The 24,038-nt window shown below is 52.2% G+C and overlaps 3 protein-coding genes and 1 pseudogene across 3 annotated transcripts; 3 read left to right on the forward strand and 1 right to left on the reverse strand.

The window, feature by feature from the left end:
* Positions 1-719: 719 nt before the first annotated feature.
* LOC120685950 (auxin-responsive protein SAUR36-like) lies at positions 720-1,406 on the forward strand. The gene has a single exon (XM_039968102.1). The coding sequence runs from the start codon at positions 792-794 to the stop codon at positions 1,200-1,202; it is 411 nt and encodes a 136-aa protein (XP_039824036.1). The 5' UTR covers positions 720-791; the 3' UTR covers positions 1,203-1,406.
* Positions 1,407-2,943: 1,537 nt separating this feature from the next.
* On the forward strand, positions 2,944-4,207 carry LOC120685976 (annotated as a pseudogene).
* A 2,089-nt stretch (positions 4,208-6,296) lies between these two features.
* Positions 6,297-7,148, forward strand: LOC120685985 (auxin-responsive protein SAUR36-like). The gene has a single exon (XM_039968138.1). The coding sequence runs from the start codon at positions 6,528-6,530 to the stop codon at positions 6,942-6,944; it is 417 nt and encodes a 138-aa protein (XP_039824072.1). The 5' UTR covers positions 6,297-6,527; the 3' UTR covers positions 6,945-7,148.
* A 1,752-nt stretch (positions 7,149-8,900) lies between these two features.
* Positions 8,901-9,670, reverse strand: LOC120685995 (auxin-responsive protein SAUR36-like). Its single transcript, XM_039968148.1, has one exon. It carries the CDS (start codon positions 9,369-9,371, stop codon positions 9,069-9,071), a length of 303 nt encoding a protein of 100 aa, XP_039824082.1. The 5' UTR covers positions 9,372-9,670; the 3' UTR covers positions 8,901-9,068.
* Positions 9,671-24,038: the final 14,368 nt, after the last annotated feature.

Raw genomic sequence — 24,038 nt, forward strand, 5'->3', positions numbered from 1 at the left:
ATGTCTGGGGTGCTAGGCTATCACAATGTGCAGCCATACTGCCCTGCCACATGGATCATGAGGACCACATGTCAGAGAGACAGTTCCTTCAGTGATCATGCAATGATAGACCCATTGTTTTGCTACATTTGTAGTTCCTCTTAAGATATCCGAAAGCCTTTGTGCCCACAGCAGCCCACGGCACATTGTTTTGGGGCGACCGGATTAGACCACGGCCTGTCTATCTGCACAGACAACTTGCTCGACAGCTTCATATCACTTCTTCAATTTGTGGTCTGCAGCTGGAATGGTAGCGCATCATGTGAGCTCCATTTCAGTTTGAAAGAAATCAGGAGAACCTCTCATCATCCAGCTCTGGAATAGACTGAACTGATGTATCTGATGGCACAACCGCTAGCTGAACGAGCCTAGCCTGGCCCCTACACTTCACGTTGGCCCCAACAAACATGGGGATGGGGTCCTCGTGCCGGTTCCCCACGACATGGGTGCTGTCCAAATCCAGGCACCGAAAGCATGTCGCGACCAGCTCCGGCAAGAGCCGGACCCATTCTCATCCAAATCGTACTAGCAGATGCGTCTTGCAACATTGCACTCACCGTGCTCATGGCCTTGTCCCTTGACCAACCATTCCACCAGAGTAGTCGTCTGAAATCTGTATATATTCACAGTCAGGTGGCCTCCGATCCGAACACCATCACTAACAGCTTCACAAACAAAACAGAGCAAACTTAAACATCACCTCTCCAGCTTCCATCTCAAGAAAGAAGAAGGAAATAAGCGAGCAATCAACCATGATCAGCACCAAGAGGATTCCTCAGCTCGCCAAGAAGTGGCAGAGGATGGCAGCGCTTGGGAGGAAGCGCCTCACCTGGCAAAAGGAATCCGACGAGTGCTGCACCTCTGTGGCGAGCAAGGGCCACTGCGCGGTGTACACCGCCGACGGGGCGCGGTTCGAGGTGCCATTGGCATGCCTTGGGACAGCAGTCTTCACGGAGCTCCTGCAGATGTCGCGGGAGGAGTTCGGCTTTGGGGGTGATGATGGCAGGATCACACTACCCTGCGACGCTGCGGTCATGGAATACGCCATCTGTTTGCTCAGGAGGGGCGTCTCTGCGGAGGTGGAGAAGGCATTCCTGAACACCATGGTCATGCCGTGCCACTACAAAAACAGTGTGGCACCGTATGTGGCAGCTTGCTGTTAGAGTTGCAGCTGTATAAGTGGATGTATATTGTAGTGTTCATCAGTGTAGGTAGGAAGTAGGATACAGAGAGGTTATTCAGAGCCTTCTGCGTTCTGATCCTTCAAAAAGATCAAGGATGGTGGCTAGCAAGTTAGTGCCACTGTTCTTATTCAATGTACACATCCTTTGTTGCACAAATTAACTACTTGTTACAATTTGGGGCAATAAGTTTCGTCAGCACAATTTTCTGAAACCAAACCAAAAAAATTACTGCAACTCCGTGCTCCAGTTGAACCAAAACGTGACATTGTTTTGTGCCTCTTGCATTTCCAAGTTCCAACTGGCAACTTGCTGCAATATCCCGACTTTTGCCATCAGTTTGGTTTACAGAACATCAGGTGCTCACTCCTCCCAATCCATGTTTTATGGTCACCGGTCAGTATCAACCAGTTCTATCTAAGAAACATACCTCATGAAGGACACATGCAAATTGAGTCCAACCTGTCAAGGACTATTCTTCCTGAGGTTGTGCAGTGAGATATCAATTTCAAAGGTGATTATAATGTCCTATTTAAAAATATGAACTGGCTCCTCAGGTTGGGACATATAGCCTGACAGTTGTTCACGCCCATGCCAATTTGTATCTGAACGACCAGATTGAACATTTTAAGCTGGCCAAACTAATTGCTCGACAGCTTCACGTCACTTCAATTGGCGGTCTGTTAGGTCACTGGCATCTCATGTGAACTCGGTTTCATTGCTACTTCCTAATGTACCTAGAACTGCAACTTGGGCGCTAGCTGATAACCTAGGGCATGTTCGTGAACCAGCTCTCCGTATCATAGTGACTGGATGTGCTAAGCCCACAGTTTGGGTGCATGATCATATCCGATCCTTGAGGTACTCATCATATAATCATTGTTAGTCGTCAATCGAGGCAATCTGATACTGTAACCAGAGTGCCACCTTCTGAAATAAACCCAGACTGATGCACGCTGAAGAGCAGACCTTCTAAAACAAAAGAAAAAAGTCTATTTTTGACCATCCAATTCTGGCCTCAGTTTGGTTTTGGCCATCGAACTCCAAAACCGGATATCTTTGGCCATCCAACTATCAAAACCGTTCAAATTTGACCATCGGGCTGTTTTGGTGGGTGGTTTTAATTTTTTTATTTACAATTAAGTCTTTAGATCTTAAAATGATTATTACTTTTTGCTCGGACCTCCGATTTAGGTCATTCTTGCGGTCACGCATTCGTAACGGTGAGCTTTATCTTTTAAAATGTTCTTCATACTATTTTATCAATATTTGTTATATTATTCTTATATTGTTGTGTAAAAACAACAATATAAGAAAAGTAAAATAAATAGTTATAAAATAATATAAATAATATTTTAAAAGATAAAGCTCATCGTTATGAAGGCATAACCACAAGAATCACTTAAATCGGAGATACGAGAAAAAATAGTAATTATTTTAAGATCCAAGGACTATTTTATTTACAGTTTAGCCCTTGGATCTTAAAATGATTACTATTTTTTTCCTCACATCTCCAATTTAAGTGATTCGTGTGGTCATGTGTTCGTAACGATGAGCTTTATCTTTTAAAATGTTGTTCATATTATTTTGTAACTGTTTATTTTACTTTTCTTATATTGTTGTTTCTACACAACAACATAAGAATAACATAACAAATAGTGATAAAATAGTATAAAAACATTTTAAAAGATAAAGCTCACAGTTACAAACGCGTGACCGCAGAAATGACCTAAATCGGAGGTACGGGCAAAAAGTAATCATCATTTTAAGATCTAAGGACTTAATTGTAAATAAAAAAATTAAAACCACCCAACAAAACAGCCCGATGGTCAAATTTGAACGGTTTTGATAATTGAATGGCTAAAGATACCCGGTTTTGAAGTTCGATGGCCAAAACCAAACCGAGGCCAGAGTTGGATGATCAAAAATAGACTTTTTTCAAAACAAAAACTCAAGAAACATAACTAAAGAGGGTCCAAATCATTCAGAATGATTGCTTTTGAGAAAGTTCGACCTACTTAGCTCCAAATCACTGGATACAGGACACTGAAACAGATGATGTCTCTGCCCAATTCAGCTGCCTGTAATGTAGTGTGTGTCTGATGCCCAACCACTAGTCCACTATCTTTGCCCTCATGGTGCACCGTGTGGTGTGATGGCCCAGCAAAATCAAATCTAGTCTACCTTTGCTGCCAACAATGCATGTACCAAGGTCATGGCCTTGTCCCCTAACAGCTGCATGAAAGGCAGGGCCGCAGGGGCTAGTTCTACACCTATATATACAGGAGTTAGCAAGACACCATCGCTACTACCCGAAAGTCACAAAAAGCCTTTCAGAGCACAATACCTGAGCCAAGAAGCCAAGGAGAACCAATCATGATCAGTTCCAAGAGATTTTCCCAATTAACGAGGAAGTGGCAAAGGATTAAGACAGACACTTTCTGACACATGCTGCACCACTTCTCCAGTTGCAGACAAGGGCCACTGCGCTGTGTACACGGCGGATGGGAAGAGGTTTGAGGTCCCATTAGCATACCTCGGCACGATGGTCTTCAGTGAGCTGCTGAGAATGTCCCGGGAGGAGTTTGGGTTCACAAAGGATGGTAGGATCACATTGCCTTGTGATGCAGCTGCGCTGGAGTATGTGATGTGCTTGCTCAGAAGAAGTGCATCAGAGGAAGTGGAGAAGGCGTTCCTGAGCTCCGCAGTGATTCCTTGCCAGCATTCAAGCTATAGAGTGCCACCAGTGGCGCTGCATCAGCAATTTGCAGTCTGTAGCTCCTGAAGACATGCGGTCTATTCAGGATTCTACAGCTATTAGTGTAATACACTCTGTACTCTTGTATGTGTACTACTCTGACATAATTAGAAGGAAGAAAATTGTATATTCTCCCTATCTCCTTGCTGCTGCTATAAAAATTTGGTGATATGAAGCCTTTTTACTCATGCAAATCAGAGATGAATCAGAACCTGGCCAAAAAAAAAAATCAACTCTAACTTTTGTGTTTCTTTTCATTTAGAATACATATGACACTTGTAGACAGGAACAGGGAATGAATGTATGTATAACTGTTAACAGAACATATTTGCACATACAATTTAGAAGAGAAGCTTGCTTTCAATACGTATGCTTCAAAAAGAAAATGCCAAGGGAATGACCCATTGGAATATTCTTAAGGTGAAGGAAATAAATTGTGGGGTTTTGACTAAAATAAGTGGTTGCTGTGTAAAAGAGTTTTTAGAGTGTAAGACTAGATATTTGTCATGAACGAATATGATACATCACTTACAATGATGAGAAAACTGTGCATAAGCTTGTAGATCGACAAACCCGGACGCCAATTTTGCAAGCATGAGCTCAGAATTTATCTGAACTCCAAACTAGTACAGCCCTTACACTCGCAGACACAGCAATAGAACAATGGTAAATGAACCATGTATAATGTATAATGTACTGATGCTGATCGAATTCGAAGGCCCACAGGAACTTGACGGAAAGACACAGAGAAATGGGTGCCACTGTGCCACATGACAAGCAGACTACCAATCCAAACTGAGATGTAGCACCGTCCGGCCAGCTGCTATGAACAAATGATGGCACTAATGCATTAACTACGAGCTAATCAAGGATTCGTGCGCGCGCGAGCCTGGACAAGTAAATCTGAGCACACTTCAGATTGGGGCAACCTATTTGATTTTGGATTCTCACCGCAGCCAACAAGCCGCCTGCTGCGCGGCGCACTAACGCGGGCCATGTTGCGTAGCACCCGACGCACAGCCACCGCCCACCGGGAAGCTCGGGGGAGCGGCGGCGGCGCGGGACTCAACGGCTCAGGCCGCCGCCGCCGCCAGGAGCGGAAGACGTCCGTGACGAAGCGAGCCCGTGGTCCGTGGATGTCCCACCCGGGGCCCAAACGGTAAGACAGGCTGACACGCGGGCCCCACCCCGACAGACCCAGAACTGCTCGGCCTTCTCCAATCTGGGCCGCGATAATCTGATCGTACGGTGTAACTGGGCCCTAGATGGGTCTAATTTTACGGAGGCGACAATTTTTTTTTTTTTGAAACGAAGGCGACAATTTCGGAGCTGCTGCGTGTGCGACACAAGTTCTTTCATGCTCTGCCTTGCAGTTGCAACCAAACGAGATTAGAAAAAGGATGAAACGAAGAATCTTTTGTACTATTTTCTTGTGATTCCAGAATCTTTACATCCAACTAAACAAGAACCTAATGGGCTACACACAAACAGCTGAGTGGCGCGTGAGTCCCATCGACGGCTTGAACAAGTCAGGGCGGCTTGAACAAGTCTCTTGGCACTGAACATGGTTTCTTCTCCTGCTTTCTTGGCAAAAAGTTCAGAGAACTTCAGTTTGTAGTATCGGGTGGTGTTCGGCTGCTTGGTGTAGTACTTGCCTTGCTGATGGACTGATGAAGCCTTGGGTGCTAATGCCGATGGTTTTATAGGCCAGAACTGAAGAAACGAAAGAGACAGAGAGCTTGCAGTTCATGTGCAGCTACCATCTCAGGTTGGCAAGAGACAACAGACAAGGCCACGAGCTCAGAAACATGCAGTGCTGGTTTTGATTACACATCCATGGGGCCATCTGTTTGGCACTTGACGCAGCCACTTGTTGCAGTATTTGGGTGCTAATATAACCTGCTAGGATATCGCAATGTGCTGCCATACTGCTATGCCTCATGTGTCTTGAAGACCACATGTAAATTGGGTCCAAATGGTCGGTACTAGTTCTTTTCAGTGGCTGCCCCCATCCTAAAGATGTCTGAAATTTTGAGACCAGCACATTGTCTCTGTGGGACCGAGTTAAGCTTATTCAAACGATCCAACACAACTTGCTCGACAGCTTCATATCACTTCTTCAATTTGCGGTCTGCAGATGGATTACTAGCACATCATGTGAGCGCGATTTCGCAGCAGCTTCTTCCAGTCATCCAGTCCCTACATTTCTTGAAGCATGCCATTGCCATCTGACCAAAACGTTCAGCCCATGCAGGCTTGTTTTCAGTGCACACCACGACCTGCACCGGCACCGGCACGCGGCGAACACTCGGCCCCCACCAGAACCGCATCCAAGTCGTACTCGGAGACGCGTCTGCTTGCAGCATCGCATTCGCCGTGCTCGTGGCCTTGTCCCTTGCCCAGCCATCCCATTCCTGCAGCCGTGGGAACTATATATTCTTGCAGTCCCTTGCCCAACCCATCCCATTCCATCGCAAACAAAGCACTTCAAACTCAAGTGCTCCCAACTTCTCGTCCAGAAAGAAAGAGAAGAGATCAGAGGACCAGCCATGATCAGCGCCAAGAGGATCCCTCAGCTGGCCAAGAAGTGGCAGAGGATGGCAGCGCTCGGGAGGAAGCGACTCACCTGGCCAAAGGAAGCCGACGAGCAGTGCTGCACCTCTGTGGCGAGCAGGGGCCACTGCGCGGTGTACACGGCCGACGGGGCGCGGTTCGAGGTGCCGCTCGCCTTCCTCGGCACCGCCGTCTTCGCGGAGCTCCTGCGGATGTCGCGGGAGGAGTTCGGCTTCGCGGGCGGCGACGACGGCAGGATCACGCTGCCGTGCGACGCCGCGGTCATGGAGTACGCCATGTGCTTGCTCGGGAGAGGCGCCTCTGCCGAGCTAGAGCAGGCGTTCCTGAGCACCATGGCGATGCCGTGCCACTACGCAAGCCGTGCGTCGCCGTGTGTGGCAGCTTGCTGTTAGTTGCAGGCATGCAGGCATGCAGCTGCACGAGTGAATGTACAGTAGTAGTTCATCAGCGTAGGTAGTAGGACAGAGAAGCGCTATTCAGAGCCTTCTGATCCTGCAAGTGGACAAGTGGTGAAGGACGATGGCTATTAGTGCAATACACTTTGTACTCTTGTATTTGTAGTACTCTGACACGATTAGAAGGACGGAAATTGAACAGTCTCTCAATCTTAAATTCTTAATGAAGTGACAGGCATCATTCTTTGCTACCACTTTGAAAATTTTGCGATGTGAAGCCTTTTTAAGTCAGCAATCAACAGGGGCTGGGCAAAAACCAATACCTACAGGAAAAATCAGCTCTTGTTTTTGTGTTGCTTTTAATTTTAAATTTATATGAAACCTGCGAATAAGGGCCTTGTTTGGTTCGCACTAGGGGTTTCTAGTGCACACAAGCTGAGAAAAAAAAATTCGCATGCATAGAGTGCTAAATGAAGTCTATTTGCAAAATCTTTTTAGAGATGATATAACTTTTCGCAAAGAATCTAATGACGGTAATTAATCGATGATTGGCTACAATGATGCTATAGTAATCATCCTCTAATCACGCGGTCAAATGCCTCATTAGATTCTTCAAATGCAGGGGTTCTAGAGTTGGTTTTGTAAACTGACTTTGTTTAACACCGTAATTAGCGGTCAAAATTTTATAATACTCCCTAATGGAGGGAACCAAACAAGGCCAAGAATAGAGAATGTTCGCACACACAATTTAGGAGAGAACGAAACCTCTGGCCTTGTTTGGTTCGCACTAGGGTTCCTAGTGCACACAAGCCGAGAAAAAAATCTCGCATACATAAAGTGCTAAATGAAGTCTATTTGCAAAAAAATTTCAGGGATGGGTATGACTTTTCGGGACGAATCTAATGACGGTAATTAATCGATGATTGGCTACAGTGATGTTACAGTAACCATCCTCTAATTACGTGGTCAAAGGCCTCATTAGATTTTTCAGAGTTCCTAGTGCAGGGTTCTGGAGTTTGTTTTATAAATTGACTTTATTTAACACCGTAATTAGCGGTCAAAGTTTTCTAGTACTCCCTAGTGCAGGAACCAAACAGGGTTGGCATATGTATGCTTCAAAGAGAAACCTGTTGGCATATACTTTAGGTGACGGAAAATAGGTTTTTTGAGTTTTGACTAGAACAAGTGGTCATGGTGCAAAAATATTATAAAGAGTGCAAGCCTAAATATGTTCATAATCAGGCTGAGATGAACCACTAAAACAGAGAAACTGTACATATATAGCTTTGTAAACCAGCAACGCTGATGCCAATATTGCAGGTATGAGGTCAGAATTTTATCCAAACTACATGTCAAGTACAACCCCTACACCCAGCAATAGAACAATGGTTTAATGAAATGTGCATTGCTCATACCTGGTTGAAGGTCCACGGGAAATCACTGGAAGATGCAGAGGAATGGGTGCCACACGAGATGCTGCAAGACAAGCACACCACATGTTAAAATGAGATGTGCCACAGTCAAGCCAGGAGCCAGCTCCTATGAACCAATCAAGGCCTCAATCCTCATCATCATGGATCGACAGAGTTAAGTTTATGCTACTGAAAATAGAGTAAACAACTCACTGTCAAATGCTAAATGATTTGCGCGCGCGCGCACACACAAATCCAATGGCATACAGTAGACGCCTTATTATTGGTTGCATTTCTTTCAAAGATATATTGAAATTGCAAAAAAAAGAACAAATAATGTGCATTTTATAACTGAGAAAAGTTTGGTGTACAGTATATCATTCAAGCAGAAAATGAGATGGTGTACAGTATAGGGTGAAGGAAAATAATTTCTCTTTACACCAACAAACGGTCACTCTGTAAAACGCCACTGCTAAGAATCTTGGATAAACATGTTGAAAATTTGGCTCAGCTGAATCTTTGAAACAATACATGTTGAGAATTGAAAAACGCAATGCTGCAAGTGCTTAGAGCAGCTCTGGAATATTCCTAACACCAAACTAGACAAGCATGGCTCCCGGCGGGTAACATTAGTGAGGCATGTGATATATTTCATTTTCATACCATTTCCTATGATTCAACAACTGTACAAAATTACGTACACCAGAATCTAATAGGCTAGCTGCTGACTGCATGGCGCCACGCTGTTGACAATGTGGCATGGCCTGACCATGGAACTCAAGAACACCCTCAGAACCTCTTCCGAGGCATCTCGCCTGAGCAAGGACACCACGTACTCCACCACCGCGGCGTCGCAGGGCAGCGTGATCTTGCCGTCGTCGCTCGCGAACCCAAACTCTTCTTGCGACAGCATCAGAAGCTCGCCGAAGACCACCGTGCCGAGGTACGCCAGGGGGACCTGGAATCGCCGGCCGTCGGCCGAGTACACGACGCAGTGGCCCTTGCTGGCCATGGAGTATGAGGTGCCGCATGATCCTTCGGCTTCTTCCGTTGGCGTCGACGTGAGCCGCTACTTCGCCAGAGCGGCCATTCTCTGCCACTTCTTCGCCATTTGGACAAGTCTCTTGGCGCTGATCATGGTTGCTTCCCCTGCTTTCCTGGCTGAATGTTCAGAGAACCTTCTGTGTCAGATGGTCTTTAGCCGCTGATGAGCTGATGAAAGTGTTGGTGCCAAGCTGATGAATTTATAGGTTGGACTGAGAAGAAAGTGAAGAGCATGCGGTTCAACTTGAACGTTTCAAGGGTAGCTATCAACTTAGACTGGCAAGGCAGACAAGGCCACGAGCTCATAACATGCAGTGCTCCATACCTCCATCTCCATGGACAAGCAGTGTGTGGTTTGATTGGATTTCTGAATTTCCATGGGGCCATCTGTTTGGCGCTTGTTGGAGCCACTTGTTGCAGCGTTTGGGTGCTAGGATATCACAATGTGCTGCCATACCGCAGTGCCTCATGTGTCTTGGGACATGTAAATTGGATCCAGATGTCGGTACCGGTTCTTTTCAGTGGTTGTGATTATTTAGTGGCTTAGTATGCCCCCTATCTTAAGATATCAGAAAACTTTTGTGCCGAGCAACTTCAACGGCCCAGAGACAACTTGCTCGACAGCTTCATATCACTTCTCTAATGCGCGGTCTGCAGCTGGATCACTGGCACACGTATCACTGTAGTAAGCTCCAGTTCGCAGCAGCTTCCTCCAGTTCCCTGCAATTCCATTTTTTTCCTTTTGTTATTATCATTCTTGAAGCATGCCACTGCCATCTGATTGAAACACGCAGTCCCATGGCTCCATGCTTCCCTGCCCTCAATTTGTTGTGGGCAGTGCCTTGTTTTCAGTCTGAACCTGCTCATGTATCTGATGGCGCAACTGCCAGCTGAACATCCACTTGAAGTGTGGCCCTAACACTTCACCTTGGCCCCAACAAACATGGGGTCATCGTGCCCCTCCCCTCGCGGCCTCGCCCGTACCGAAAGCGGCACACCACGATCCAAATTGTACTCCCAGACGCGTCTTCCAACATCGCACCCGCCGTGCTCGTGGCCTTTGCCTGGCTGGATCTCAGGATGCCTATATATGAAACTCAACGTTGCTGTCCATGTTCCAACTCGACATATTTCATAAGTAGCTTTCTCTGTTGGTTGCTTCAGACTGTGTGTCGGGTATCACGATTAGGGACACCCTAATCGGGGTACTAAGATCACCTTAAAAAACACAAAACACCCATTAGGCAACTGGGCCCACGAGGGCCCACGGCCTCCTTCCAATCTGGAAGAAAGCAAAGGACTCAAAGAAGTCCAGTGTGCGGTCCATTCGCACCTCTCTCGGGCCCACGGGACGATCTCCGCCTCGCTCGAGGGCTCCCACCGGAACCCTCGACTACGCCCCGCATCTCCGCCTCGCTCGAGGGTAGCGAACCTCCCTCGAACAGGTAACTCGTCTCCGCCTCGCTCGAGGCCACCCCTCGGCATAAGGGACAAATGGCCCCGCCGCTCAACCGCCCGTTGTACGGAGGCATTGAATGCCAACCACTCCTCCGCAGTGCTCAAGACAGACAGTGTCAGGACGCCATCCCCCACAGCGGCTGTGACCGGAGTCCCATCCGCCAACTCCGGTCACTGCTCCGCCATCCCGGGCGCTGTGGCGCACTGTGGGACCTGCGACATGGGACGAAGCGTGCTCGGCACTGCTCCCCGTACTATTCTGCCAACTCCGGCCGTCCGGACTCAACCTCATCACACGTATGGCCCCGGACCCACTTCCTGCCTGGGAAGGGGTCCGGCGACGCCACGTGCCCCTCCAAGAGGGGCGCACAGCACACGCAGCCGAAGTCCCGAACATCCCCCCGAGGGGTCCGAGACCTCCACGCAACCCTCGGACCCCCTTTGTGCGCGCATCGGCACATTATCCAGGGCGGTCCGGGACCGCCGCGTGCCCCGCCACCGCTGGGGCATGTAAGACCCTGGCCTACGGGGCCCACGGAACGCCATCACGCCACGTCTGGAGGACAGTACGCTCTACAGCGACGACCACGCCGCCTGCTGAAGCTGGCAGGACGCCGGCGCGATCTCCGCAAGACCAAGGACGACTGCCACGCCCGACACCATGCCCCACAGTGTACTTCCTACAGTGTTCGACCACTGCACCCCCGCGATTCGGGGGAAGACGACGACTTCCACGTTCCCCTGCACATGTACCCCACCCCTCCTTGCGACTATAAAAGGAGGAGGCGGGCTTTCTTTAAGGGGGTTCGGACGTTCTGGACATCGGCAACCACGGTCATCCACACTCGCGATCATCGCACTCACCGCAACCAACTCCCTTTCTAGCACAGACCTGGGAGCTTCCCTCCCTCTCTCGCCTCGCTTGTACCCCCTACTACAAGCACTCCGGGTGCAAGATAATACAGTGCCCTCGCACACCCCCCTTGATGGACGTACGGCCCCGTGGCCGGAACCAGGATAAACCCGTGCGTTACTGTGTTGCCTCTTGCATCAACATCTGGGACGAGGAAACACGCACCATTTACTAGTTGGGATCTGGGCCCCCAGGTCAGGACACCGACAGTTGGCGCGCCAGGTAGGGGCGGCTGCGTGACATTTTCTCTCTTGTTCCTATTTGATCTCCAGGGATGGCGGGCAGATCCAACCCATACCCCATGGGTGTTTCGAATCCGCTCCCCGCGGGATACGTGATTTGGTTCGGGAGTCTTGAGTTCAGAGCAACCGGCAACGGTTACCTCATGCAGCTCCTCTCGCCCAGACGCAACCCCGTCACTCCGACTTCACCAGCCCAGCGCAACAGGCGCTCGGGCCAGCATTCGCGACAAGCGCGCGCAGAGCGGCGCCGGGCGGCACGGCTCACCCACCCTACGTGGGTTGAGCTTGTCATGTCACGGCTCAACGTCGCGACCGACGGAGCCACCGCCTCGTCGTCACACGCCTCGGCATCGTCTGCGCCGGCATCATCACCTGCTGCAGCACCAGTGCCTCCCAGGGGGGGCTCGACCTCGCCGTCGCCCTTCCCCTTCGGGATGCGCGATGCTGCATCCTATGCTTCTTCATCCAGCGCCAAATTCGTCGAATATGAGGATCTGCCGGGTCATCATCTTCTGTCGATCTGCAACCTCATCGTGTCGCCTCCTGACGAATCCTACCCCGAGACGGCGAGTTTGATAGCCGACGAAGTCAACTTCTTCATGAACAACTTCACGGCCGAGGAGGCCGAGGACTACTCCGGAGTCCGCGACCCCAACACTTTCCGCTCGTTCCTGCTCTGAGGACTCTAGCGAGGGGGAGTACAATCCCACTCGGGAGTGCTTCATGGCAGATCTTGTGGATGAGCAAAACGACAACGCTCCGGGTGATGACGGGAACAGCGGGGCAGACGCGCAGCCGAACCAACCGGTGGGGCCGCCTGCAGCCCATTCTTCTTCGTCAAGCTCGGCGGCGCGACAAGCACAGCTGGCACAGCTCAAGGAGCTCCAAGCCAAGTTCGACGAGCAGCGACGGCAGACCCAGGATCTGCGCACCGCACTCGAGCAGCAGCGCACCGCGCGTGGTGCACATGCCCAGGCGGCGGGACGCGTTGCCCGGGACCGCATCCTAGTCGACGACAACGTCGACAAACCTCCGGAACTGAAGACGGCCGGCGAAAAACTCGTCGCTGCGGCTATGGGTGGGCGTTCGGGTTACCCGAAAAATTCGGGTCGGGTATTTCGGGTTTTTTGAAATTCGGGTTTTCAAAAATGCTACCCGAAGTTTACTCTGAAAAATCAATACCCGACATTCCGGGTACCCGAAAATTCGGGTTCGGGTTCGGGTTTACCCGAAATACCCGATAAAAAATCAGCGAGCAAGAAAATTCTGAGAAGATAAATTAGGGTAGAACAGCAAAGTAAACTCAATAGCTTCTCCTATAATCTATTGCCTGCTCCTATCTTTGCATCCACGTCAAGATTGCCTGCTAGCTGAAACGGAAAAGAAAGAAGCAGATGAAAGGAAAAAAAAGTGAAAGAAATAACAGATCCATTGAATCCTCCATCAGAGTACCCGAAAATTCGGGTTCGGGTTCGGGTTTACCCGAAATACCCGATAAAAAATCAGCGAGCAAGAAAATTCTGAGAAGATAAATTAGGGTAGAACAGCAAAGTAAACTCAATAGCTTCTCCTAAAATCTATTGCCTGCTCCTATCTTTGCATCCACGTCAAGATTGCCTGCTAGCTGAAACGGAAAAGAAAGAAGCAGATGAAAGGAAAAAAAAAGTGAAAGAAATAACAGATCCATTGAATCCTCCATCAGATCCCAGCATCGTCGATTCCCTCGAGAGGACCTAGCATCAAGCATCAACCAGCAAGTACACTTTTCCCAGTACCATGCGCAGAACATCGCCATGGGTCCGTGGCCGCCTGGGGCACCAAGCAGTGAATGGAGTCCTCCATGAGGCAGCTTGTGGACGAAGATTGAAGAGACAGGACCTCAGCGCTCTCTATCACCTGCACGCCGCCGATCCCTCCTTGCTACCGCGCGCCGCCAGTCGTCATCGCTCTGGCCGCTGGTTAGATCTGAAGAAAGGATAAGGGGGCTCGGACTGAGGGCTAGGGTGGTTTGGGGGTAGACGGGTAGTGGGATGCTGCAAATGCAAAGAGGTCTCGGTGGGCTGCGGCGCTGCGCGATGGGCCTACAATGAATGGCTTGGGCTGGGTCTTTCTGGGTGTTCGGGCTTTTTTTGGGAATTCGGGTACCGGGGTTCTAAACCCGAACTATCCATAATAATTTCGGGTACCGTGGCTTGCTACCCGAAATAGTGTTCGGGTATTTCGGGTTCGGATTTTTTGGGTTCGGGTTCAGGTTTTTTGGGTTCGGGTTTCGGGTTTCGGGTAATATGCCCAGCCATAGCTGCGGCCTACCTACTCCAAGCCATGCCCGAGCCATCGACGCCTTCGGGCCGCAACTTGCGCCGCGAGGCACAGGTGCTCATCGAGCAAGCTGTCGTGCAGCAAACCGAGAGCTCTGCGTCTCGGATGCGCTCGAAGGCCCCGGAGCAGCCCGGTGGGACTGCACGCCAGGACCGCAAGGCTTCAGTGCATACTCCACCGGTAGAGAAGGGCAAGGCAGCCGTAACGCCCGGTGTGAAGGTACCCTCGGTGCACAACCGCATCGGAAGGCCTCCCGAGAGGGAACGGCTCCACGACACACGCGGGCACGCCGAAGACGGCGATGCCCGCTACATCGTCGGCGGCAGGAAGTACACCCCTCGGCGGGGTGGACGCTTCGACCCCGAGCACGACAGGGGTGAGTCACCGGAGCCTCCGGGCACCCGAGTGTTCAACCGGGAGATTCAAACTGCTTCTTTTCCCCCGCGCTTTCGACAACCCACCACCCTCGTCAAGTACTCGGGCGAGACCGATCCTGCAGTCTGGCTCAACGATTACCGCCTAGCGTGTCAGCTGGGCGGTGTGACGAAAGACGCGGTTATCATCCGCAACCTTCCTCTTCACCTTGCTGATGTCACACGAACGTGGCTCGAACACTTGCCCGCGGACCAGATCCACAACTGGGCCAACTTAGTCAAGATTTTCGTGGGCAACTTCCAAGGCACATACGTGCGCCCTGGGAACTCGTGGGACCTCAAAGGGTGTCGCCAGAAGCCCAACTAGTCCCTGCGCGACTACGTGCGGCGCTTCTCCAAGAAATGTACCGAGCTCCCCAGCGCCACCCACGTCGAGGTCATCAACACCTTCCTCGAGGGTACGACGTGCCGGAACCTGGTGCATGAGCTTGCGAGAAGCCGACCCGCCAACACCAATGAGTTGTTTGACGCCGCCACCAACTACGCCGCCGGCGAGGAGGCTGTTGGTGCCATCTTCAACGACAAGCCGAGCAAGCACAAGGACGATGCGCCCGCGGAGGGCAGCAACGTCAAGCCCAACGCCCCCGCCAAGAAACAGAAGCCCTTGGCACACGCTCACGGCGGTTTGCTCCAGCTCAGCAAATTCCACATGTGCCGCCGTGAGCGCGGTGTGAACTGCTTCCTTCGCCGCGGACTCGTCCGCCACCTTCTGCCTCAGCTCTGAGCAAAGGAAATCAATATAAGCTACAAAAAGAAATGAACCAACGAAAGCTCGAAGGTACTTACCCATGATACTCTTCTGCGCCTCTTCCCTCTGGATTCGGGCGGCCTCTTCGAGCGAGGACAAGGAGTCTTCCTTCTCCTTGAGGGCGGCCCCCACGTTCTGGAGGGCCACCTCCTTCTCCTCAAGGGCATCGCCCTTTTCCCGGAGGGTCCCGGTGAGCGCGACCACGGTCACTTCTTTGTGGAGGAGCTCGGTCTCCTGCTGCTCAAGCGATGTCCTGAGGCGCCGTAGCTCGGCGCTCTGGGCCTCGGCTTCCCGAGCCTTCTCCTCGAATGCCGTCCGGAGGCGTTGCAGCTCAGCAGCCTGCGCTTCGGCCTCCTAAGCCTTCTGCTCCGCCGCGGCCCTCTGGACATCCCGCTCACCGGTAACCCGCGCCAGATCCTCCTCCAGCGCCTGTTGACGCGCTCCCAGAACCGCCATCTTAGTGTTAGCCTCGATGTTCTTGAGCACTAGCTCGGCATTGTGCTGCCCAAGCTGGCTCATCTGGGAGTACATCCGGGTCATCTCGGCGCTCTTTTCGCGCGAGATTTCCCTCAACCGCTGCAAGTGAAAGGGTGTGGGTAAAAGCATGTTAAATCCGAAATTGAATCCGAGCATTTTTCAGGGCAAAGCATTTACCTGGTTGACCTGGTAATCCGTCCCCTGATGGAGCTGGAACGCGCGGTCGAGGGCTTGTAGGATCTCGCGGCCGACACCGAGCTGCGCGTTCCAGGCCTCCTTCTTCTCTTGCTCCTTGCGGAGAAACTCTGAGGGGAGCCCGGACGGGACGATTGCCCCATGGTGGGGCCCCTCGGACGTCCCCGCGTTGAGCACATCCGCGCTGGCTGACGCGAACTCCGCGATGTGTCCAGCGGCGCTTGCCGCAGCAGCGGGGTCGATGTCCATCGAATCCCCGTATTCTTCGCTGCTGTCCGGCAGCTCCACCACCGCCACCATGCTCCCTTGAGCCGCCTGCACCGGTGCCACCATGACGATACCCTCGTCCCGGGGGGCTCCCTCCACTCCTGGCGCCCCTAGCGTCATCTCTTCCTCTGCAACGCCCTCGACCTCAGCCATCGGGGGCTCGAGGACGAGGGCCTCTGCCCCCGCTTGGCTGGCGGGGCGCTCCTGCGCAGCCCCGCCAGTTTCCTCTCCTGTAACCGGTCGGGCGGCGCTGGCCGCGTCGCCCTGACCGGCCTCTACTTTGATGTCCGACTGGGCGGTGCCGACCGCACTGCCCCGACCGGTCTCCTCAGCGTCGTCAGCCTGAGCGGTTGCTTCAGCACCGTTTCGGCTGACGTCGCCCTCCTCCTCCTGTGCACAAGCTTGCTGGGCCGCCTGGGCCCCTCGAGCCATCGCCTCCCGCAGCTTGGCCGCCTCTGCCACAAGGTCCACGGCAGGCAGGGGCTGCAGCGCCGTGTGCGGCGTACTGTGTGCCCCAGTCTTAAGGGCCTTGGTCGGGGCGAGCTGGACCACATCCTTGGTGACGGCCCCGGGGCTGGAAATCGAGGAACACAAGTTGAGGACAACATTATCGAGGAATCGATCAAACACGCAACAGAAACGAAACCGAGTTCACTTACCCGGATCGAGCGCTCATGCTCCGCTTCCTCGTGGCGCTTCTTCGGGCCCGCGGCACCGCGCCGCCCCTCGAAGACTGCCCCGAGGGCGCCTCCCATATGTCGGCCATGTGCCTCGAGGCTGCCAGCACGGACGACTCCGCCCCCGCCGCAGACTCGTCGCCACGGATCAGCACCTGGGGCGCGAGCGTCTCCTCACCCGCCGCCGGAGGGGACGACTCCCGCTCTGCCCCCCTCGAGGGACGGATATGCCGATGACTCCGCCACAGCCCTTGTCTCTTCCGGCGCCGTTGGCGCCCCCTCATCGTCATCCCACCGATAGGTCGGCGGGGAACTCGCCCCCACCGCCGCCCCGTCGTCCACCAGGAGGTGGCCCTCGGCATCTGAGGTGTCCTCCTCATCCTCGTCCGTGGACTCGGGCGTGGTAGGCCGCGGCTTCCCCTCCGTGCGTGCGATCTTGCACGCCTTGTCGTGCTTCGCCTTCCTCTTTCTCTTCCTCTCGGCCTTCGCCTCCGCCGCGTCCTTCCGCCTCTTCATCTTCTCTGCGTGCAGGCGGTTGATTTGGCGTTCTTCTGGGACCGGGGGCCTCGGGGAGTGGCACTTTAACCCCTACAAAATACAATCGAGACAGAGTCAGGGGCGAGGAAAGGGGCTGCACAAGACATAACGAATTTGGAATCAAAACTCACCAGTGAAATGTACCCCGCCTCGGGGCGCATCTTGATCCTCCAAAGATGCGGGAAAGCAGCGGTGGTGCGGGAAAGCAGCTCGAACGACATCCTCGAGCCCTCAGCCTGGCTCCCGGGGGTGAGCTTGTAGATCGGCAGGGACCTCTCTATGAGAGGGATCACCCGCTGCCGGTGGAAGTTCGTGACGACGGCCGCCGCCGTCAACCCCTTCTTTGCCAGGAGCGCCAGCGCATCCGTGAGGACTCTGAGCTTGGCTTGTTGCGCTGGGGGCGATACCCCCCAGTCCCACTTCGGTGGTCGTTCCCGGAGTACCTTGTTGGTGAACGCCGGGAGCGCGCCGCTGAAGTTCCGAAGGTAGAATCACCCTCGCCTCCACCCGGCGTTGTTCGTCGTCATCTTGCAGGGGATGTACAAATTCTTCCGGTACGGGCGCACGTGCAGCGTCAGGCCACCGGCACGCGCGAACCACTTCGGCTGGCCCCGCGCGTTCTCGACGAAGAGTTCGCCGCGGAACAAGTGGATCCGTAGATCCCAGTGGGCTTCGATGCCGAGGTACCCCTCGCAGACGGCGACGAAGACCACCGCCTGCGAGATGGAGTTGGGGCTGAAGTTATGCAGCTCCGCTCCGTAGTACTCGCACAAAGCCCGCATGAACCTGCCGATAGGGACGCCGAAGCCCCGCTCGTGAAGACGCACGAAGCTCACAACGTAGCCCTGGGGAGGCTTCGGCTCGGTCTCCTCTGGCAGCGGGGAGATCCACGCCAGTGCCCCCGAGTCGGAGATCTGCGGCAACAGCCGGTCAGCAACCAACTGCTCCAGAACCGCCACGGTGGCGGAGGACCTCCCCCACGGCAAGGGCTCCTGGACATCTGACATCTCTTTGAGTCGAGGGGGGATGTGGGAATGAAGGCTCCGGGATAGCTAAGGTGCGCTCTCACTCTCCTTCCTCTTCCTCCTTTCGCTCTTGGCTGCGGGCTCAGGATGCAGGGGAGACGGAGAGGGCAAACTGAGGCAAAGGCAAATGGCTAGGTGAGCCCAAAACAACCCCTTCTCTTCGTTTTTATTCACCGCGATGGTCGGGTCCGCCGCCATAGCCCGAATCTACCGCATTGAATGCGGTAGATTTCGCTGTCGCTGACGGCTAGGCCCCACGACCGCGGAGTCTCCCACGCGCGCACATAGCAATAACTGCGGCACAGTAATCGGCGGGCGCGGCGCGACTGTTGCACTGTCCCATCCGTCAGCCGCCGCCCACGCCGCTTCGTCTGCCCGAGGCTGCCGCCTGAAAAGGCGCGCCCGCACCACACGAATCGGGCCACGTCGCCCACAACCAGCGGAAGACCCGCGCGCGTGACTGGCGACTCCGCGCCGTCCCCTAATCATGATGGAATATTCCTTCTGGGGTGAAAGAGCATCTAGGCCCCTAGTGGGTTTTGGTGTATTGATTGACAACACGATTAAAGAACTAACTTGTTGGCATGAGATTATGAGCAGTTATTTAATTTATGATATAGCTCATGTATTGCAAGCAAATGTGTATGTCCCATTGGCAATCATTATATGTGACAAGCTAGAATGAGAAAGAAAAATGGAAGAGCAAGGTATTCATGTTTGATATGAAAGGCTCTAATATATTGTTGAAGTTTTGTTAGTTAATATGGGACTCAAAGTGGCAAGCACAGTTGTAAAAGAAAATTGAGAGCAAGGTAATCATGATTGACATGAAGGCTCCAATATCAATTAAAGGCTTGTTCGACTTTTGATGGAATTCATATGACAAGTAAAGGTTATGAGAATGAGACATAATATGTTGTTGCATAGTCTCAAATTAGAAAGACTTGTCATATGAGATGAATAATTATTGTCAAGGGAAGCAAGCAGGAGAAAAGTGAATGAGACATGAGTTGATGTGCATATGTTGTCTTAAATTGGAAAGCTTGCATATGAAAATTAAATGGTGAATTTATTTTGGTAAAGAAGATTTCATGCATGACACAAATTAATGTGAAGTTCAATATGAACGGCTAGGATGAAGGTAGAGAGGACCGAAAGGCGTGTTTCAAGAGGCTACGCAAGCGTTGGCTTGGGGGGAGCAAGGAAACCGATACGGGTCAAAATACCGGAGATCCTAGAGTCATGGAGAGCTCTATATTGAAGAGTGTCATTATTTGGTAAATGGATGTGACTTGTGAATCAAAGATGGATTTCATTCTTATATGAAGGAAGATTCAAAGTCACTAACTCAAGCAGGCATGCTCACTGAACTTGGAGATGTTGTCAACCTCAAGATATTGTTTGAAGAAGGTCGGCTTGATTAAGACATGAAAGCTCAAGTGTTGTGTGTATGTCATTTTATGTGTGAACTTGAGTATAGGATGCCGTACTATTAAGGGGGATGCAACATCAGTGGTTTGATATTACCAAAAGGGCTCATAGCCATCCCATGTGAAAAAAAATCAGAGAGAAACACTTGGGAGCAGAAAATCTACTGTGACCGGACTGACCGGTCAAGCTGACCGATCTGACCGGTCTAGTCCAACGGCTAGTTTATTTGAACTGACCGGTCTGGGGGACCGGTCTGACCGGTCTGACTCTGACAGAGAAATGGCTAGTTTTTGAGAGAGGGGTATTTATACCCAACACCCTCACCCTTTCGGGGGTGCTGATGCCATTACATTCCAGAGCCATCTCTGAGCCGTGAGAGCACTTGAGAAGTCCTCCCCAACCTCTCTTTGTGAGATTTGAGTGATTAGAGTTGAATCCTTTGAGTTGGGTTGAGTGAAACTTTTGCTAAGAGAGTATTTGAGCAGTGAGAGCATAAGCCCTAGCTTGAGCACTTGTGGTTGCGTCGCCAACTTGATTGAAGCATTTGTTACTCTTGGAGGAGAAGCCTCCTAGATGGCTAGGCGTCGCCGGCTAGCTCCCAAGCTTGTGGTGAGCAGCGGCAAGTTTGTTGCAGCAGCAAAGGTGTGCCACAAGGGCACATGGTCAAATAGTGAAAAGGAGGAGATAGCTTGACCTTGTGGTCGCGATAAGCTTCCTCAACGAAGACTAGGATTCACACGTGGTGAACGTGGTGAATCCGAACTTCGGTGAAACAAATCTCTGTGTCTCCTTGCATTATCTTTATTTAGTTTGCCTCACACTTTGTACTCTAGCTTTATTTGTGCTTCCGCTTCGATCTACTTGGTTTTGTTGTTTCTATGTGTGAAGGGTTAAGAAATACATTTGTAAGCACCTAAAGAAGCACCACACCAAGTTGCATTTGTGCTAGAGCTCGTAAAGGGGAGGATTAACACTTTTGTGCAGGTTCTGCGTAGTACCGGTCTGCTCAACCGGTCTGACCGGTCAGAGTGTTTGAATCCTGTTTCTAAGCCTAGTACCGGTTTGAACGGTCTCCCAGACCGGTCTGACCGGTTGGTTGCTGACAATTGTGTTAAGTGCTTTAATCTGTAAGATTAATATTAAACACCTATTCACCCCCCCTCTAGGCGACATCACGTGATTAAGGTCATTTCACGGGGTCTCTTTACCCTCGAAGGAATCGCATTCCAAGGCCCTATTGATCAGGGGTTCGAAGCCTGGTCCGTCGAGGTTCGACAGGCGCCCCAAATAGCCAGATTCAGGGACTGCATGGATGTGTCGTACAAGCTACCCTCGAATGCGGAGTTCGAGACATCCTACGCAGTGTTCAAGGCCAGTCGAGGGTGTCTAGAAGGGGGATCCAATCGAGGGAGAGCATCGAGCCCTCGGACCCTATCGAATGGGTCCGAGCCCCGCCTAGCGAACCCTTGCGAGTGCTTTATGTGACGTGTCCATGGACCACGAGCCGACCCTTATCGAACGGGGCACGGACGTCCGCTTGAACTACCCACTAATAGCTCACTGAAGCAGCCATAGCTCGCGGCCCGGGCATGTGTAGCATGGTGCGCTTCACCCCTCCTCCCTGCGGAAGGGCGACGAGGGTCGTAATCAAAGACGAGAGTTCCCCTGAACGCCTTCCCACGGGCCTAGGCTCGGGGGCTCCTCGCACACCACGGTTTGGACTGCACCCTCGAATAAGTCGACGACTGTCAGTTGCGAAGCTCCACGTGTGTAACCAAATCCCCCGCTATTAACGCGCGCTCTCCTGATGGTTAAGCTGAACACCGGGTCGCGGTACCAGCACAGAGAATGCCGAGGGCGGCTGAAAGAGTGCCGTTGCCGGCTGAAAAAGACACTGGACGGCCACCCCGGGGAGGCAACCCAGTAGGGCAACATTTGTAGCCCTTGGACGAGCACAAACGAGATCCAAGGCCTCGGGGGCTACACCCGCGGGTGCGCTGACGCGCCCCCGCGGAGGAGACTCCACACATATTCGAGGATTGTAACCCTCTGTATATCCCTATACCCTCGGCCAGCCTCCCCGTAAAGGAGAAAAGGACTTTATTGCTCAATACAAACAAAGATTACAAAGGGTTACCGGCGCGAAGCCGTCGAAAAATACAAACACATTGCCACCTGCGTGGTAATTTTCCCTGTCTTGGGGAGGAACAAGCGGCGAAGAAAGGCACCGAGCCCCTGGCCGACACGACGGCCAGGCTGCTAGGGATGCGAGGAACAGCCCCCAGACCTCACGGGTCCAGCGAGATGCTCTCCTCGCAAGCTTTCTTCTAGCATCTCCTCCACCGAAGACTATGCGGGGGGTCGAGCTGGCGGACAGCACCCTCCATGTCGTCTCCCCCGAGAGCAACCTTGTTGCCGGGGGGGACGATGCGAAGAACAGCCACCAGACCTGGCACCAACGCCATGGTCAGGCGTCTCCATCCCCTTCAGGCTAGGGGACATCGCAGGAGCAGTGCCCCACGGGCCCAATGCTCTTCTGCTGATCCCACTGAAGCCGAGGGATGGTGCGCACGCCTTCTCCGGTCTTACCCCGCCGCTCGCAAGCATTCTTCTAGCATCGAAGCCTAAAAAAGCCAGACCACCCTATCTGGGGGCCGGTCACGAAAGGCAAAGGAAAACATTAAGACTTAGGCAATGCTGGAAAAAAGAGCAGGGAAGTTGGAGAGGAAAGGGAACTCCACGACCCCTATTTATAGCTGCGCCAGACGCCAAGTTTCAAGCCTGTCGAAGGGCGAAGGCTTGGACCGCCCGTGACGGCGCGGCACTCCACGAGCAAAAGATGCCCTCGGTCACCGTGCCGAGACGCGACTGGATGAAATAAAGCGAAGCTAAGCCCCTGGACGCTAAGCGGCGCAGCATCGGCTCAGGCCGACCGCCCTCGAACGGCGCGTCGCAAGGCAACTAGTGAAAGCGGGGCCAAGGTGAAGCGTCCCCTCATAAGAGAAGACTTAAATGTGATACAAAGCACCAGTCCCAGGAGGCTGATGCCACATTTATTACATCAGATGGTTCAAAACCGTACAAACCTTGGAGGACACTCGATACAAATGATGATAATTATTAACCAAGCTACAACGTAACACCAGACCGCAAACCACATAGGGTCTACCACGGGCTCAGAGTACTGCGACAGCGGAGGCATCTCGACAGGGCCGGTACCACAAGCAAGGTTGGGTGTAGAACGATAACCCTACTCGGCGTCGTCTGGAACGAAGTCCGGGTCTTCTTCTGTAAAAAGTGAGAATGGGGTGAGTACGAACGTACTCAGCAAGTCCAACCACACCCACGGAGGGGTTAAATCAGAATAATATGCATAGGTAAATCAAGGATAAGGTTACGGTTTAATTTGCAGAAAAATAGTATTCTAAGCAGGGGTTGATTTTAAAGAAAGTCCCTTTTAGAAATCAGTTTTTGTAGCAACACAGAGTTCACGTCTTAAAACTGCTACCGGACTCCCCGTCCGTCGTAGCACACGGCACAACTGCCGGACACAATTCCAAAACAACTCACACCAGCCCATCCCATTGAAACACTAGTTATGTGACCACACCATAACTCGCCCAATACCGTGGGCACGGACTATTCGAATAGATTCTTAACTCTGCAGAGGTGTGCAACTTTACCCACAAGTAGGATACCACAACTCGAACACCGTCGTGTCGGTGTAGATCCCAACATGGCCATTAGCCACCATAGCTAAGCCTGACTAGCCATCACGGGATGTACCAAGGGGTCATCGACCGTTCACTCAGGTATAACCGGGCATAAGTCGCTCAGGGCTTATCCCTTTTCCTTAGTCACCCGTTGCTCTCAGCTCTCCTGATGGCTACCACACCAACTAGTGGGATTTAT

The sequence above is a fragment of the Panicum virgatum genome, chromosome 2K (genome assembly GCF_016808335.1).
Source record: "Panicum virgatum strain AP13 chromosome 2K, P.virgatum_v5, whole genome shotgun sequence".
NCBI lineage: Eukaryota > Viridiplantae > Streptophyta > Magnoliopsida > Poales > Poaceae > Panicum > Panicum virgatum.

Excerpts from the sequence above, each read along its gene's own strand:
- LOC120685950 (XM_039968102.1), top strand. The coding sequence starts at position 792 with ATGATCAGCACCAAGAGGATTCCTCAGCTCGCCAAGAAGTGGCAGAGG.
- LOC120685985 (XM_039968138.1), top strand. The coding sequence starts at position 6,528 with ATGATCAGCGCCAAGAGGATCCCTCAGCTGGCCAAGAAGTGGCAGAGG.
- LOC120685995 (XM_039968148.1), bottom strand. The coding sequence starts at position 9,371 with ATGGCCAGCAAGGGCCACTGCGTCGTGTACTCGGCCGACGGCCGGCGA.